The 19122-nt window shown below is 40.6% G+C and overlaps 1 protein-coding gene across 3 annotated transcripts; it reads right to left on the bottom strand.

Annotated features, from left to right (window-relative positions):
• Positions 1-3386: 3386 nt before the first annotated feature.
• On the bottom strand, positions 3387-8574 carry LOC116301149 (methyltransferase-like protein 27). Of its 3 annotated transcripts, XM_031710158.2 has the most exons (6): positions 8476-8568; positions 7564-7593; positions 6424-6488; positions 5330-5434; positions 4037-4409; positions 3387-3664 (listed from the first exon to the last, which is right to left on the bottom strand). In XM_031710158.2, the coding sequence occupies exons 4-6, from the start codon at positions 5432-5434 to the stop codon at positions 3477-3479; spliced, it is 666 nt and encodes a 221-aa protein (XP_031566018.2). In that variant the 5' UTR covers positions 6424-6488; positions 7564-7593; positions 8476-8568; the 3' UTR covers positions 3387-3476. The 3 variants fall into 3 exon arrangements, with proteins under 3 accessions (XP_031566018.2, XP_031566020.2, XP_031566021.2); XM_031710160.2 differs by lacking the exon at positions 7564-7593; XM_031710161.2 differs by lacking the exons at positions 6424-6488; positions 7564-7593 and having other exon boundaries at positions 8476-8574.
• Positions 8575-19122: the final 10548 nt, after the last annotated feature.

Genomic DNA, 19122 nt, shown 5'->3' with positions numbered 1-19122 from the left:
CTGTTATGAGGCCCGGGTCGCACTTGACCAAATTTTCGGAATGTCCTTACGTTTGTAAAACAATTTGTTACCTGAAACATGTTCACAACAATCGAATACAAATTTATTGATAAATCTGGCGTTCTGATTTGTTGGGAGCGCGTGCTTTATGAAAGCACACAGCACGCGCGCGCACTTTCAGTTGCGTCATTCCTATCCAAAATAACGGTTATTAAAATTCTTCTCTCGTGTTCTACTAACCCCGCTTTATGACAGCACACAGCACGCGCGCGCGTTTTCTATTTCTTAATCTCCTGCAAGTGGCTTAAAAGACAGTGATATTTTACAAATGTTACAAATTTCTTCTTTTAGCTTTAAACGCTCAATTAATGTTAACTAACCTTTATGTTTCCACTGGGAGTTGATATCAAAGCTTTTTATGCTATTTAAACCCAAAAAAAAGAAATTTGTAAAAATATCACTGTCTTTTAAACCACATGCAGGATAATAGCTCGAGCAGCCTGTGGCTCGCTATCTCAAAAAAGGGCTGTGTGGATTTGATGCTGAGTAAGCAAGCAACCCTTCTTGGTCATTACAAGGAGAAGGCATGGGTCTATGACGACCTCGCCCATAAAGTTATAAAGGGGTGGAAATGTGGTTTTATTTTACTGTAGAAACTTGAGTTCAGGACTGAATATGTAGATGGGCAGTTTGTACGTTTTCGTTAAGTTACCGTTGCAACAGCACATACCGTAAATCCTCTATTTAGCCCCCCGGGGGGCTTTTTTATTTCAGGCACGTTTGAGGGGAGGCTTATTGGAGAGAGGGGGCTTATTGATTTAGTCGAAACGCAGTATGTAATATGATTGTAACTCAGGATTAAACGGAAGCATTACTATTGACCGTCTCGCATAATCTGTAGTGATGTACATGGCATTTTTATTATTTGATTCACCTGTGTTAGTCTCTCAAGTATCATTTACGATTATTGTGAATAGCAAAACTAAAACACGGTAACATTAACAAAGCAAGCTAAAAAGAAATGTTCTGAACAACCAAGACTTTAATAAATCACCTTTAATCAGTACACGTCATTCTTTAGTTGTAAAAGGGGGTGGGGAGGGGAGGGGGGGCTAAAAAGAGAGGGGGGCTTATTAGAGAGGGGGGCGTATTTGAGAGGGGGGGCTAAAAAGAGGATTTAAGGTATGAACCTTGACCCTGATTTTAAGAAAACTTGATTAAAGGCCTCGGGAGGACAGCAAAAATTTAAAGTATCAGAATATTAAACACTGGAAGTGATGTAGTTTACAGTGCTGTTCATCACTCCAATTACACATTTTGAAAAAATCTCATTCCATAGTAGTGAATAGAGAGTATCAAATTTCACTTTCATGTTTATTAGCCTTCCCATTAATTGTTCCAATTTATCTAATTAGAACAACAAACCAGGTATCGATTCTAATTAATTTACGATGAAACCCTCTAGACTCTTCCACAGTCTCTCGCTCGTCCGTTCCGTCTCCACGCTTAGAGACTGTAACGGTACAATGACCGAAAGGACTTATGGGTCCCGAAAACTTGGACCCCGCGTGCTTTGGGAACCAAAATACTCGTCCACAGTCTCTCTCGTTTTCGCCGCCATCTTGAAAATATTGAAACTTGCCAACTAATCGCCATTAAACTTTTTGTTTATTTATTTGCTTGTCGAAAGCTTGAGCATATATCTATTTTCTCCAAAGTGTTAATGAGAATCTCAAGGTGAAAGAGAGTCAGGTTAACGAACTGTTACAAGTGTGAAAATAATAGTTTTACGACTAGTCAACAATGAAATCGACAACTAGCTACCACGTACTTTCCCTACCGTCGGTTCGCTACAGAGTCCGCTACCATCTTGAAGTCCTTTCGCTACCATTGGAAATTACCAAAACAAAACTTCGATTTGTTAAAAAAAACATAGTCTCTTGAAAGACATTTTATATGATTTTGAAGCATATTTGGAGCGATCATTTCACGATACGATCAGTGAAAGTGGAGGTCTAAACGCGACCGAACAGCGTTCACTTAGCTACCATATCGAGTCCGTTTCTACCAACTTATGACTCGGATGACTTTATTTTCCCATACTCTAATCCATAAAATGTGTGTTTTGGGTAGCTTTATTATTCTTTATCATTGTTTACTTGCCAAAGTTCGAGGGAAAAAAACCTTATACGCGAAACATCGATCCACAAGCGACACCATATTCGTGTAATCAACAAGCTTCCTAGTCGTTTACTGACGCTTTCTTTTCTTGAAATCCATTATACTTTATTATTTGCACTAAAAAACTAAGACGAAATGATCTATTGCCTTTATCTGGAATAAATTTGAGGTCATTATCTGAATGTAAACACCAAAAACTTAACGATTGAAGTCTGACCGTAGAGTAGTTTGTTGAAAACATTACAATATCCTTTTTGTAGATGTCGGATTCAGCAACGCACGACATCTCTCATCTCAAAGCACCATATCTTTTCCTTTAACTTTATTAGTGAAAAGAATGAAGTCTAATGGATTCTAAGTAAAGAAAGCGTCAGTATAAACGACTAGGAAGCTTGTTGATTACACGAAAACAACATGGCGTCGCTTGTTTAATAAAGCGTAAAGGTTTTTCTCGCACTAATCTTGGCAAGTCAGAAGCAATAAATATGTCCTAGACATTCGATTTTTCGATGAAGAAGAAGGATATTATAATGTTTTGAACAAACTACTTTACGGAGACTAAAAACGTATTAGTAGCGAAAAGACCCCGGCCTATGAAACACCGTAAACTGAGTTCGATTGTTCCACTCAATCGCTAAGTTTTTGGCGTTTACATTCAGATGATGACCTCAAATTTATTCCAAAAAAGCAATAGATCATTTCGTCTTACTTTTTTAGTGCAAATAATAAAGTCAAAAAATAAAGTGTAGTGCTTAAGAAGTAGAATTTGAATGTTCACATAAGAAGAGGGAGCGATCTTTCAACGGAAACGCACGAAGTGAGGTCGTTCTATTAAACACTATCGAAACAAGCACTTAAAACGCATGTTATTATTAATTTTATCAAATATATAAGTTGTTTTTCAAAGAAACATACTTCTAAAGATTAGAGAAGTAATTTTGATTTCATATATATAGTTATATAAAAGTTGTGCTAAACGACTCTTGGAATTGTGCGAACAGGTGATAGTTGTGCGAACGGGTTCGTGCGAAAAGGCAATTGTGCGAAACGACTGGTAACCGGTAATCTTACCAGCTAAGATGATTGCGAGTATGTCATCTAAACGCACGACATGCATATATTGCAGGGTTGTGTAGGTTCGGCGGAACCCCTGTTTTCAGGGACCACCCTCTTCTAGTGAAAGGCCCTATGAATATCAATCAATGTTGTTTGAAGCTAATAAAGTTTTTATTATTTTAAACTTGTCATGCCTGTACATATCAAGGTAGAGGTAGCATTTCTGTTATCATGAATTGTCACAAAACTTTGTAGGTAAACAAATAACAATTATCTAATCTCACATCAGGTTTGTCATGGTAAACAATTATTTTACTTTTGATCATTTCCCATTTCTTTGCTGAGGCTAGTTCGTCAATCTTTTTCTTGTAGCCCATGCTCTCAGTATCATAAGCATCTTGGCGAAGAGTGAAGCAAATGATACCACCTGGAAAGCAAATAAAAATTGCGTATGCTTCAAGAAATGCTATAAAAGTTAAGTTGGCATTTCACAAGCATATTTGAAGAGGAAAGGAGAGGATAGGACAGTACAGAGAGAAGGTAAGGATAGAAGTGGAGTGGAAGACATCCTTTTTTTCTCAGAAGGATCAGAATTAGTGGAGAAGAGAGCAGACATATAGCTCTATGATACTTCAAGATAATCCTTGTTTAATCCCCAAGCAAATATAGCATAACAATACTTCTGGACATTGTGCAAACCAGGTAAGAACAATAATTAGGAGAAACATGATTTTGTCTAATTTGAACTTTACTTTCTGGCAGGCACCCTATTCTGATAACTTTAACAAATGAGATTTACCTGGTTTAACAAGTCGCACAATCTCATCTAGTGCAGGAGGTTTGACATGTGCAATAGTGATTGTACCAGACGAAATGAGTGCATCATATTGACCTGTCTGGATCTGATCTATCTTCTTCTCACTGATTGGTGAACAGATCAGATTCTTGTAAATCCCTTTATCAAATGCAATGTTCAGCATTTCTTGAGATATGTCCAGTCCATCAACATCAGTGTACCCTAGATCCTTTAGGTGCTGTCCTACAAGACCTGTCCCCGCCCCAGCATCCAGGATTTTTTTATTGAACCTTCTTTCCTGGAAGAGGCGCTCCATTTCAGCTTCGAAGAATTCTGAACATGGTTTATGGGCCACATAACCATGGGCTACTACGTCCTATAAAGAAAAAGACACAGTTTATTCTATTAAGCTTGAATGGCTATTGCATCACAGCCTGGGATAGTCACAACAGATGAGATCTGCTCCAAACTACTAAGTGAAAGCCTAAAGAGCATTAGAATTTAGATGTTGATTCTTAACCATGGAGGCAAAGTGGATAAAATCCTTGAAGCACAGGAGAGAACAACACTGAGCCCAGCAATCGAACCAGCTGGGTCCCCGTTGTTGAGAGCTGGCGATGAGATTACCAGTAAACACTGTCGTCTCACTAATTTTGAGGTGCTCTATCCATTTCTGAGGTTCATTTTGAGACCACTTCTTGGTTTAACGAGTTGGGGTCATGTGACCTCTAAAGTGCAAGTCCACAAAGTAAGAGTTAATTACCAAGAATGGAGGCAATATGCCATATACTTCTCGAGGGGCGCAGGCCCGAGGGATGTATAGGCTTATTGCCGACATTCCAGGTAATTAAGTATCTTTTTTATTTATCAATTGAGAAGGTTTTCTATCAAATGCTGCTCATTTTAAATGCGAAGTCTATATTTAGTTATTAACTTGGTTAATAGAGAGTTTTAGATTTACGTTCACGGCAAACGTGAAACGTCAGTTGACCCATTCAGTTGACCAGTGAAAAATCGTTTCAAATGGCTGAGAAAGAATCGCAAAAAAAGTTCAAGCAGTAGAAAAACAAAAGAATATTTGTCTTTGGTAAGAAAGTTTGCAAGAGGTTAAGTTAAATACAGGAAAACGATGAAAATGTGGTCACGTTTGCCGTTTGTGGGGAGAAAAAAAGACAATCTAAAACTCTCTAATAACTATATATTTACCTCGCATTTATAATGAGGATTATAACAAAAATAAAGTCTTGTGAATAACAAAGAAAACCGTGTCAATTGAGAAATAATCATAGATATCACCTCATCATAGTTGGCTGCCCATTTGTCATATAAGCCATGAATTTCCTCTTCAGTGGTACTAGGGCTGATGTTTTTCAGCAGAGAATATCCATCAACAGAAGACATCTGAAGTGAAAGGAAAAGAGAAATTGAATATTCAGGATTTGATGAATACATGAACCCATTTTCCTCGCCACCATTATTTCATCATTTTTATAATAACATGACCGACACACTTAATATAACATATAACCCCTTTCTCATTTTTTATTCAATATTTCTATTTGATCACGTATCATTCTCTTGAGTCTTATAGTTCTTTTTTTACTAAGAATATACTTTTCATCTATATGGTGCAGTGATTTTCTATTTCACACCATGTGTCGTTCTCCCAGGGGGGGGGGGGGGGGGTACTCTGCCAGGATTTGGGTAGGGGTGTTCCGCTAAGATTCTGAAAGAGGTACCCTGTTTATGAGAAAAAAACTCAAATTTGTAGAGCCTGTTTGTGACAAAAGATATAATTAATTGCACTGAGTTCCTGTTTCAATTATGTCAGCTCACGTATTGTTTTTTTTTTTTTTTGACCACCATAATAACCAGTTTCGGTCGATACGAAAGTAGAAACCCTGAATATGACAGGAAACTTAGGAAAAACTTGGAACTTGAGTGAAATTGCATACCCTGTTAATGACAAGAAGCTCGAGAAACCATACCCTGTTCAGCGGATCATCCCTGTATAGTCCATATATGGGAGAAACCCCCCCCCCCCCGGTTTGTTCTCTTTACTATGAATGCTTTTCAGCTATGGTGCTATGTTTTCACATTTTCCCAAGTTGTTATTTTGAGTATTATTTCTTTCAAAAATATTAACTCAGATCATTGGAATAATTTCTTCAGGGGCTACCAATCATGACAAAGGATTTCTTCAGAGGTTGAAGAGCTTTTAGGCTCTCAATTCTTCAGGGGTGTACTTTACAAAGCCCAAGTTCCTCAACCGGGGGTCTACGGATATAAATGCAATAGCCCATTTGACGGAGGCAGCCCACATGTCTGGTTGCATTGGTTAGTTATATCTAGTGGGATTGCGTTACATTCTATCTTAACGCGACACTTGCCTTCAATGATCACTTGCCTTCTCTACTAAGATCACAGGTAGCCCAAGCTTGGTTTCTGTGGTGTCCTGTTATAAGGAAATGTATGGGGATTCATCAAAAATTTCAATAAAATCATCAAAACGTGAAATAAAGCCTCGAAATTTTACCCTATCATTGAGAAATAGCACTTCTTTCGCTCTGCGTGGTTATTTTTTGAATTTAGCCCGTTTTAAGGATTTTTTCTCCCACCAGTAAGAAATAAGAGAAGGTTGGAAACTCGGGATCCAAAAGCGAGCCATCCCGAGTTTTTGAAACCTCGTACGTCTTCGAATTTTCTTTCCAGCGCCAAATTTTAGTCATGACCCTTCTCTCACATCCCTATAGAACCGAGAAAGTCGCATTAGAGATTAGTCTTCGCGTCTTTAAGCCATGAAATTTGCCTGTATTCACATACTACCTCGCTTGTTCTGACCCGTACTTGGAGCTCACTGTACACCAGTTCAACGGATTTCTTTCGGCAACCGACCCGAGGTCACGCCGGAAGTCTTCGTATCGTAAATGCGGATTGGATTTGGATATAGTCTTTCTTCGAAATTATAAGTTAAATACTTTTGTATCTTAGGCTGTTAAAAAATGCACTCACCATAATTTTCGAAAGTATAAGTTAAATACTTTTGTATCTTTGGCCGTTAAAAAATACACTCACCATAATTAGAATATATGGAACTTAAGGTGAATTTGATTGACTATATCAACTCTGGACGGTTGAATATTACTGACGTAAGGAGCATCGCGCGGTCGCGTTGTTGTTGGTATAGTACAAACAGAGTCAGGTACGGAACGGCCGTTAAAGAAGTAACGCTCATAGGATATTCAAACCGTTTGACCTTTGGAATGAAAACGTCTGCATTACAACAGCGAACGAAGGAACACGGACACAAGATAAGTAAACAAGTATAACGTTAATTTAATTCCAATAATCGAAAAGAAAAAAAACTATAGAAATCCAACCACATTCGGTGTCCTAGTGCCCTTGAACGAACGCTCTCATGCTTGAAACACAGGCAACCCAAGCTCGCTACATTCATAAGAGAATGTATGGGGATTTAGAATATGCCGTATTTTATTTGGAAAAGTGTGAATAAAAGTTTGTCGACTTACCTGTTGTGTCAATTTGTTTATTTTGAACTCCTGCATGCAGTTTCATTTAGTTTTGAAGGGTATAAAAGAAAAAAATTCCAACACTTAGAAATAATGACAAGGTAGGAAGCTGCCGACCCGAATTTGATGTCACTAGTGTCCACTTCGAACTGATTTTCTCAGTAATTACGAATCCGATGAGGAATTGGCTTCACATGAGCACGAAGGAATAGTTTAACAACAAATCTATGTGATTCAATTGGATCTAGCTGTAGTTACAAACTTGTAGTCCTCCCTTAAACTTTAAAAAGTTACTCCAACGAATGCGTATAAATTAAATTAAATATAATCACCATAAAAGCAAATTTGGCGCCCCATAGTATGGGATAAAATAAGTTACTTATTTCCGGGTTGGGAAATAAGTTGCACGTGATGGCGTGATATTTTGCACCAATCACAAACAACGAAGCGTGAGCAGATATTTTGCTTGAATTTTTCAGTACAAATGGAGCTCGAAGCGAAAAAATTACAGAGATTTTCCAGTGTTTGTACAGAGAAATTACAGACTTTCATTGAGAAAAATGATTCGGAAAATAGGAAAATAGCGACTAAAAATGCTGTGGCTACTCTTCTCGCTTTTTGGTAGAGAAATACAAGACCGTATGTGACTATGGGTTGTGTTTGCAAAATCATGGTCAGTTTTCATGCATTTAGCTTGCTAAATAAAGTTTTCTTATTTCGTAAACTGACTTCTCAATATTTCTCAATTATTGCTATATAACAAAACACTAATGTCTGGTCCCTTGGGGAAATCCCTCGGCTTCGCCTTGTGAAACATCACGTGAGACTCTCGGGAAAACAAAACTAACTATTTCCCAAGTAGAGGGACCAGACATTAAGCGTATAATTGTAAGGCGGACTCTCATAACTTACTTATTATTCCTGAAACAAAGTCAGCATCTAAATTCGACCGTAGCTTGTTGCGTATTATCAACTCTCCAATCCTCTCGCAATAGTAATCCAATATAAAATGACACAGACACTAGAACCCAGTCAGGGCTAGAACTAGTGGTTGCATCAACAGGTAGCCCAAGCTAGGTTTTTCTGGTGTCATGTTTTAAGCTGGCTCAGGGTGGAAAAAATCTTCTATGTTTTGTCAATCCCTAACTGATACTGGAATAGTTAAATGCGTTTTTCATGTATTTATGTCTATACTTCAGCGCAATGCGAAATAAAAAAACCAAAAACTTCGTATCTATGGATGAGAAAAACTATTTAACTTCCGGCAGTGTCACAGTGTCACCGGGATTTTCGTAAAACATAGCGTACATATTGAGAAAGACTATTTAACACTAATACGGCAATGGCTACACGGAAGTGTTCGTAAATTTTTTTACGTAGGTTTGATGAAGTCGACCTTTTTTCCGAAGATGACGTATGGGGTAAACGAAAATGACGTTGTTAACCCGTACACGACGATAGTACATATCTCTGCTCTAAAAATATCTGCGGACCGTAAAAAGGCTGTCCTGTCTCATTCAAAGACGTTAAAAATAGAGGCCACTAAGTTTATCAGTTGCGACTGTACTCAGTTCTCATGTCACAATCTCTAAAAAGTGGTTTTTTTTCTTTTTCTTTTCATTTTTGAAAGCGTAACTATATCCAATGACACTAATGAAAAACGCACTGCGCATGCGTTGGGAGAAAAAACAAAATGGCGGACAATAACAATTGATCACATCTACAGGGCTATTTTTTAAATATTCGTTTTGGAATTTTACAGATATTTTTGAATTTCTTTACATAGAATCCGACTATGTGATTATCTTCAAATTAGCCATGCTGGATGTCGACGTCGGGCCGCGAGTGGCGACATTTTCAAAGATTATTTTTGCTTTGTATAAACAAAAGTTTTTTTGTATAAATCAGCAGTGTATCACAATCGAAATTATCTTGCTATTGCGAGAAGGACAACCTTAAGTTTTCAGCATTTTTCTTAAATTTTGCGATTTTGTAAAACGATCAAAACACCGGCATCAAAAACATAAGTTGCCCTTAGTTACGCTACGCCATCTTCAAACGTGCGCAGTGCGTTTTTCACCAGTGTCATATCCAATAGACCATTTCCCCGGCCATTTCACGGATCCCGTTACTCAACCTCAGCCTCGTCAGCGTGTAATTATTCTTTAGGATTTGACTACAGTCCGCAGTAATGAAAGGAATTTACACATCAACGAACAATTGAAACACTTAAAAATTTCACAGATTGTAGGCAATTTCTAAAGAATATATTACACGCTGACGAGGCTGAGGTTGAGGTGAATTAAGTAGTATAGGGGATGGGGGTTCCAAAACACCACCCATCCGAGGTTCACCCGCGTTTGTAGATCCTAGGTTTGTCCGGGACATACCCGCATCCAGCGTCTATTTGGTTAAATATGTTAGTCTATATATGGAGTGTGAAGAATGTAAGAGAACTTTTAAGAAAGAAGCAGACTTAAAAGAAGCATTTAAAGATGAAGACGAAATGTATGAGCAGTTATGATTGTATGTGTGGTAAGTCTTTTGTGACTAAGGTTAAGTTATTTTGGCATTGTCAAGACTGCGAGTATGACTACGACGATCTGAAAAGGGTCTGGAATTAGGTATAAGATATTTCCTATTATATATGGAATCCCAAACCAACTTCAAAATGGTGTCAATACCCGGTAACGGTGAGATCGACGTTAGACAGTTTTGGGTAAGGTCGGAAAGGAAGGTAAAGGGAGCGCTACGAGATGGACTAAGAGACTTAGGTGCGTTAAAGGCCAGCATAATGGTTGAAGTAAGCCTGTCAAAGGATGAAGTGACAACAACCGCTATGCTGCGATTAAAGTCGCTGGTTATATTAGAATCAACCGACCTTAGATCATCACTTAGCAGCGCATTAGAAGCAATTACAGAGTCGCTGTCTAACTACACAAGAGAAGGATCAGGTTGGATAGTGGAGGAGGTAGAAGGAATAGAAGTAAGCGTAGCAAGGTACGTACCCATACGAGGATGAAGTTACGTGCCCCTACCGACGTGAGTAGAAAGAAAGAAATCCATAGTAAACGTAAAGAATGACGACAATAGATGCTTTATGTGGGCAATTCGATCCGCGCTGTACCCAGCAGACGATAATCCATGCAGGACAAGCAAGTACCCAACAGACGATTTGGAGTGGGATGGCGTGGAGTTTCCAATGCAGCTGATAGACATACCGATATTCGAGCAGGAAAATGACCTAGCCATTAACGTTTACGGTGTTAGAGACCAAACGATAGTGCCGCTAGTGCTGTCAAAGAGCAAAGGAGAACGCATACACCTGTTTTACCACGGCGGACATTATTCGTGGGTCAAACATGTTGGCAGACTATTTTACAGACATACTAAGCATAAAGGTAAAAAGTACTTCTGCGACTGTTGTTTGTTATCCTTTACCAGCGTTAAAGCTCTAAAGGATCACGACGAAATATGTCGCGGAGTTGAAGAAGTGGCGCAACGGATCCAGATGCCCACAGATAAGAACCTATCGTACTCAGACCATCAAAAGCAGATGCAGGTGCCTTACATGATATATGCAGACTTTGAAGCGTTGATAACTAAGGAAGAGCAGAAAAGTGGTGCCACGAATAAGGTGGGATTACACGAGATCTGCTCCTTTGGTTACATAGTAGTCAGATCAGACGGTAAGGCTAACCCTCCCGTGATTTACCGAGGTAAGAACGCAGCTAATAAGTTTCTAGAAGCATTGCGAGAAGAGGAGGAAGAGATAAGAGAACAATTAAGACGCCCAAAGAAGATTGTATTTACCAAAGAGAACCAGGAGGCTTTTTCCAAGGCAAAGAAATGCCACATTTGCCAACATACGCTTCTCCAGTTTGGAAGACGAGCCAAGAAAGCGTGGGACGAAGATGGAAAGTATCTAGGAGAAGCTCATTTTAAATGTGGCAGGTATGCAAGGAAGGGGGAAAAGCCCAACAAGCCTTCCACCCACTGCATTCATTGTCATAAAGCATTCGTTGAGGATTTCTACGTGGATAAGGTTAGAGATCACTGCCACATCACGGGTAAATACAGAGGAGCGGCTCATTGGAAATGCAATATAAACTTCAAAGTAGATCCAGAAATGGAGATACCCATATTCTTTCACAATTTAAGGGGTTACGACAGTCACTTACAGTGTGTTGCCCTAATTCCGGACAGTCCCTAATCTCGGACACTTTTCCTTTAAAACTCAAAAAAAAACCCACGAATATTGTAATTAGATAAAGTGACGCTACGGAATTAAGTACTTATGATTTTCCTTGTGTGACACAAATTGTGGGTTTCCTGTGGCTTTTTCGAGCGGGAAAATCGAATTTTCCATAAAGGTAGGTAAATATTCTGTTTTCCAAAATACTCGTTTTTAACGTGCTTCGAATTAGAGGTCGAAGTTGAAAGTGCGCTTTCTTTGCAAATTGAAATCCTAAAACATAAATTTCTAGTAGGTAAAACCACTGTGTTACACGGAGGTTGTAGGAAAACGTTCAAGGGTTTCTAGGAAGTGTAGGAGAATTATACAAAGATGCTCTTAAAATTCAATGAAGTGTTCCTAATTCCGGACGAACGTATTCACTATGAACATATTGTACTTAGCTTGCCTGATTTGCGCTGATTATCTTGGTCAAATTTATAATTTCAGTTTTTTTTTTAATGGTTTTCAAAGCGTAGTTGTTCTCATGCTAGTAATATTACCAAAAATGTTACAACAGCAGTGATAAACAATTTATTCATACCAAACGATTTTGCAATGAAATCAATGAATCTGTTTAGTCAGGCACGTGGACTGTAACTAGCAATTAAAGTTCAATCGCTAAGAAAGCAATGAAATATTTCACATAATACCAACCATTTGATGCATTCAATATCGTCAGATTCCAAGAGTTTCCAAAAGCAGGACGATAGACCTCTTGGAACACGGCCTATAGGAAGGCCTGCTAGTGTTTGTACGGTCTTGTGCGCTTCGCATCTGTAACTATGTCCCACAGGTGCCGTGGAATCGTCTCTAGCTCGGGAATCCAAACCAAACATGCATGCTCATCGTATTTGTTCCCGTATTCTTTCGTGACCTTGAGACTCATTCCTATCGGGGGCTTAATCTTGAACTCGTGATATCCTGTTATCACTGCATTAACTATGAGAACTTTAACCATAATGAAAACAAAACCCCGCGGAATCAAGTCGATCGACGAGAGCAATCAAATTACATCATTTGTATTATGGTCTATTTCAGGAATACAGGAAACCCAATTTCAAGTTCTCGCATTCTATTAATAATAAACAATAACAGCATTATCATATCGGTTGAAAATTAGTTCAAAACATTCATAAATTGTAAAGAATAAAGCTGCTTTATTTTGTGTCCGGAATTAGGGCCCATTGTCCGGAATAAGGGCAGTTTGATCTCCTCGAAAAAGATTTAAAAATCGCTTGAAATCGTCATTGAAAAGACCAGATTCTTGGTGACAGTATTTTATACATACAAATCTATGTCCGTGCAAAATATCTTATTGTAACGATAATTGTCAGTAAAGATATCGCAATTTATTACAAAACCGTCCGGAATTAGGGCAACACACTGTACTCTTACAAGGAACAGACGGCTCCGAAGTAAAGTGCATACCCAACAACAAAGAAAGGTACATGTCCGTAACCGTAGGTAAGCTAAAGTTCTTAGATTCGCAGCAGTTTATGGCGGACTCCTTAGCAAACTTGGTTAAATACAACACGGAGTTCCCAATTTCCAGTCAATACGGCGCGGAAAGGAAAGGAGTCTACCCATACGAATACATGAGCAGCTGGGACAAGTTTGAAGAGCCCCTACCACCAAAGAAGGATTTCTACAGCACTTTAACAGAATCTGGTATAAAAGACGAAGAGTACCAGCATGCATTAGATGTGTGGCAGAAGTACGACTGCAAGGATATGGCGGATTACCACGACATTAGTCGGACGTAGTGCTGTTAGCAGACGTCTTTCAAAGCTTCAGAAAGATGGCAATGGAATATTACGGGTTGCATCCCGCGAACTTCTACACAGCACCCGGACTTAGCTGGAGTGCGCTACTAAAGAAGACGAACGCACAACTGGACCTGCTAACGGAGTACGACATGTATCGGTTCATGGAAGACGGTATTCGCGGCGGGGTTTGCGGACCCAGCAGACAATATGCAAAAGCTAACAATCCCACAGTAGAGTACGACCACACACATATTCTACTTAGACGCCAACAACCTCTACGGTTGGGCAATGTCGCAGTACTTACCCGTACGCGACTTCGAATGGGACAAAGTGAAACCGATAGACTTCTACATGCAGGTAGGCAAAGAAGACGACAAAGGTTAAGTCTTAGAAGTGGATTTGGAATACCCAGCGCACCTGCAAGACGCGCACGATGAGTTCCCGTTAGCACCAGAAGCGATAGAGATACCATTTAAGCAGCTGAGTCCGTTGCAAAAGCAAATGTGTCCCGGATACAAACCGTACAGGAAACTAACTATGAACCTGATGGACAAGTAGAAGTACGTGGTGCATTACCGCAACCTGCAGTTCTACTGTTCAAACTAATGAACAACAGCGTATTTGGTAAGACAATGGAACACATCCGCAAGCGCGTAAGCATAAAAATAGCCAGCACCATAGAGGAAGCAGAAGCATACGTGTCACAGCCTGGATTCGTCAGATACGTAGAAATGTTAAACTTCTATGTGATTCACATGAAGAAAGCAAACCTATTCCTGAACAAACCCGTATACACGGGGTTTACAGTGTTAGACCTATCAAAGTTGCTCATGTATGAGTTTTACTACGACAAGCTAAAACCGAAATACGGTGATAAGTGCCGCCTTCTATACACCGACACCGATTCCTTAATACTAGAGGTGCAAACGGAGGAGGTTTACGAGGACTGCGTACCCGACATAGACGAGTACGACACCAGCGATTACCCGCGCGACCACTTTCTTTACTCCGCAAAAAACAAAAAGGTAATAGGTAAGATGAAGGACGAAATGAAGGGAAAACCCATAGTAGAGTACGTGGGGCTAAAACCAAAGATGCACAGCGTGCTGAAGCTGGACGGCGTAGAAAAGAAAGCCAAAGGCGTAAAAAAGTACGTGGTTAAGAAGGACATTACGCACGAGTCCTACTTGAAGGTCCTGCGTACGCGTAAGGAACAGCGGCATAAGATGAACAGCCTGCCGCAGCTACGGACATCAAATACACAACGTTACGCAGGAGAAGGTGTCACTGTCCGCATTTGACGGTAAGAGGTGGATGTGTGATGATGGTATCCATACGATAGCATTCGGACATCACACGATAAGCAGTTCTTCTTTGACGAACCCACGCGTGGGACCATCGTGAAGATAATACAAGATGGGCTGACCCTTCTTGGCTATTGCACTTTGGATCTGATAAGCTTTCAAAGACCAATTAGGATCCGTAGCTCTTTTGGATCCTCCTTCTAATTCACCCGGCTCATAGAGATATCGAACCGTGACATCGCCTATTCTCTTTTCCTGGGGGAAGACCGCCCTTGAGCTTCTGACGTAGGACTTGTGTTCCACGTGTTTCTTTTTTATGGCATCCTTGGGTTTCATTCCCGTAGCCCTGGCCTCCTCGTTGTTCAAGGCCGTGATGACCTGGGGGAGCCTCTGAGTCCATTCCCTGTTGCGTTTGGAGGGATCTTCCAGCTCTTTCCAATACTGGTATCCAAAGAGACGCTCGGCCAAGGTCTTATTGAATCTTTCGACGATGCTCTGACCCCTGTGGTACTCTGCTTCGGCTCTTCTAATCTTGGTGCCGTGGTCTTTCAGGGTCTTGGTAACCACGCCCATGAACTCTGTTCCCGCATCCACTTGCAGCAGCTTAGGCCATTTCAAAACGCGCTTATAAATCCTACTCAGGGCTTCTGCGACTTCCCCAGAATCCTTGCTGGTTATGGGTTCGGCGTCCTTGTATCTGCTTGCGATATCAACTACGGTCAAAGCGTATCTATAGGTCTTTCTTCTCACCTTGTCGTGCGGTAAGAAAAGCAAATCCGCCTGATGGACCTCATTGGGGGCATTTACGGTAAAGCCGGGCCTGGGAATGTACTTGGGCACGGGAAGATAAACCTGCCAGAGGGTTTGTTTTGTTAACCAGTTCTTGGCCGTTTCTTCTGATACCCTGGCCGCGGCTGCAAGTTTCTTGATAGCTGACGCTCCTCTCCAATAGCCTTCGGGTCCATAGTAAATCCTCTTGAGTTTGTCTTCTACGCGGGGCATTATATGAATTCCAAGACGAGATTGATCTTTCGCCCGTTGAAATCCACCGTCTCTCCGTCCACTTTGATAGTGATGTTTATGCTTTCTACCAATTCACAAGGCAAGTCATAGCTCAAAGAAATGGGAGCGTATTCTACCAGGTCAAATGGATTGCCCTTGGGTGGAAACTTGCACATTAGATTACTGGGTCCTTCATTGAAGTACGAGCTTACTAGGTTGCAACGGACTTCGTAGTTAGCGGGAACTTTCCATTTCACATCATATGTATTGCCGCTATTTATCGTGGTACTAGTAAGACCCAGGAGTTCTACCAATGGACTGCCCTTTAGATTGGCACTCCCACTATTTTTCTTGAATGTCATTTCATGGGGTAATCCTGTGGTAAGAGTATATCCATGCTTTGCTAGCTCCTTAGCCAGTGTTATAGGGGTGTAATGGGAATCTGGCAACTTTGGCTTGTTGGCATTCACAACGACATAGCCATTGATTAAATTATACCAAGAATTGTACAAAGAGCAACTAACCAGCCGAACCTTATGGGCTTTGATGGGGGGATTCAAATAAGTGGTAAAGTTATTCTTGTCGCTTTCCAAAAAGACGATCATTATATTAGATACGCCAAAGCTGCACCTCCGGCCAGCCCTGCAACTCCTACAAATACCAGCTCATTGTCTTTTTGTTTCTTAGAAGGCTGGTAGTAATTCTTAAACTGGGGCTTTCTCATTCTAAAGTCGGGTTGTGCTTGCGCATAGAGCTTAAAGGCGTAGTCAAAGTTCTTATCCGCCTGCATTTTGTCTTGGTAGTTCTTGTCCAACCAATCCCTGTAAGCTTGTCTTTTTTCATTCCAAGCCGCCACGTCCCTTTGATACTTTTCCAGCGCTAAGTCGTGTCTCTTTCTTTCGGCAGCGCCACTATGATCGCCTCTGACTAATCTATCCAAATACTGACCACCATAATTAGCTCCAGTGAATGCTAAAGCTGCGATAACTCCGCCTGCAACCAAACTAACCATTTATATGTTAGGAATGTATTTTTCCTTCTGCAAATAGTCCTTAAGGGCAATACTGCCCGCCACCGCGGCGGTCATTTTAGCAAAGTTACCGAGGTCCTTACTGGGGTCTTCAGTAAAGTCTTCTTTGAGCACCTTCTTACCTACCCAACCGATACCCGCAACGATGGAAGTAATGATGGCTGCCTCTTCAACAGTTTTCAATAACGCGGACGACATTATATTACATCGTGAGAAGGTTTATCTTTCTTGTCGAATCCTTACGCAAATATTCCCCCAACGCCATAGCAACGGCAAGGGAAAAACTCATTTTTAAGACATTGACTAGGCTTTTACTGGGGTCAGGCGTAAGCTTTACCCCGAAAAGCTTCTTACCAGCAAGGCCAATACCACCAAGAATGGGAGCAATGATGATAGTACCTACGAATTTACTCATTATATTACAGAGCGAAAAGGTTCATTCCATTTCGGGTATTCTGCTTCTCTTAGGAGGCTCCTGCGTTACATGCACGGGTTCTACCTTTGGCTTTGCAGCTTTCCATTGCAAGTAAAGGCTGCCTGCGGCCAAAACGACTCCTAACGCGCCGATGACGTACCCTGGATTAATAAAGGATTCGCCTTCGTCCTCCTTCTTTTCCTCTTTTTTGGCTTCGTTCTTCCTGTTCATCTCTGCGAGCTTCTTCCCCGCGGCAACTCTGCCTGGAGATTTAGCCTTGGTGATCTTCTGCTCCTCTTGGGGCTGCTCCTCTGTCTCTGGTTCGGCTTCACTCATTTACACTAAGGACTTGAAGGACTTGATAAGTAACTTAAGATGGCTTGGTAAGTAACTTAGCGGCGACTTAAGGACGACCTGGGTAAGTACTTAAGGATGACTTGACTAAGTACTTGAGGCGACCTGACTAGGTTCTTTGTCGACCTCGGCAAGTGCTGCCGTAAATACCCTTTCGACTTCTCTGTCCTTCTTAAAGTCCTTCCAAGACGTCGTAAGTTCTTTCAAGTCAACGTGCTGAGCTACGTGAAGTGCCGCAGAGGCGACTGCCATTAACTTACCGCACTTCAAAGACAACCACCCACAGGTTATCTTAAGTTCTTGGGATATGACAAAGTCATCTCTTATGTCCTTCTGTAGTTGCTCCACGTCGTCTATGGGCAGTGCAAGTCCAAGCAATTTAGTTGCCAGCTTAATTGCGGAGTCTGCTACGGCGTCCGTGGTTTTACTTGCAAGGGCAGCCTCGTACCTCTTATGGAACTTCTTAACTTCCTCTTCCGACAACTTATTAACCTGCTCATGGGTAAGTTCCTTGCCTATCATTTCCTTGCACTTCCCAGATGACACAAGGATGTTAAGTTGTTCCTTAAGGTTACTTTCGTCTAGCTGTGTGGGGACTTCATCTATGAGCTGCTCAATCTCCATATATGTTAGGAATCTAAGATTCTTACTAAATACGGAAACCTCAAAGAGAAGATCATTTTGGAATGTTGGTGTGTCTTTAAATGCCGCATGTATTCGTGTAACTGTTCCTTGGATATTTCGCCGCCGTAGTCGCTTAAGATGGTTTCCAGGTCACTCTTACTTGGAGTATAAAATACGACAAGTGAACCTATGTTTTCCCTGAAGGGCTTAGAGACACTGGTAAGCTGCTGCGAGAGCAACCAAACGCTAATATTGTCATGTCTGCCGCTGAAAGCAAGCTTCACGAGTTCCGACGTGCGTCTTTTTACGTCATCTCCGCAGGCAATGTCATCCAATATGAGTAAAGTTTGCGTATCCTTAGGGAATTGCCTATGCCAGAACTTAAGAGGGGATGTCAGCAAAAATCGAACATTTTGTGGCAACGGTCGAAAAATCGATTTCGCTCATATTCTAACCTTAGGTAGGCCTTATTCTAACTAGAACCACTATATAGTTTGTTTTTAAAAATATCGCTTATTTTACGAGAAAAACGAGAAAATTGATTTTTGCGGATTTCAGCCTTTTGACGGCGGAAAGAAATCGACTACTTCAGAGCCTTCGCGTCGCAAAGAAAAGTAATTCAGACATATAAAACCATTATAATCTTATCAATTGGTATCTAAACTTGTTTTAGGAAAATGTTCAGCTATCTCAGTTTCCTTTTTCAAGACGAAAAAAAATTTTTTTTGACCCATACATTTTACAATACCAAGAGTATAGAAAGTTTAAAAAAATATTTTGGTATGTGCTATATAAAATAATGGGCTAAAATTTGGGCTAGTTAAAGT

The sequence above is a fragment of the Actinia tenebrosa genome, unplaced genomic scaffold (assembly GCF_029948245.1).
Source record: "Actinia tenebrosa isolate PJP-AT-01 unplaced genomic scaffold, QUT_ActTen_1.0 PGA_scaffold11__36_contigs__length_13525064, whole genome shotgun sequence".
In the NCBI taxonomy this organism is placed as follows: Eukaryota; Metazoa; Cnidaria; class Anthozoa; order Actiniaria; family Actiniidae; genus Actinia; species Actinia tenebrosa.
Note: the sequence above shows the minus strand (reverse complement) of the source record. Positions and strands in the feature narration are given on the sequence as shown.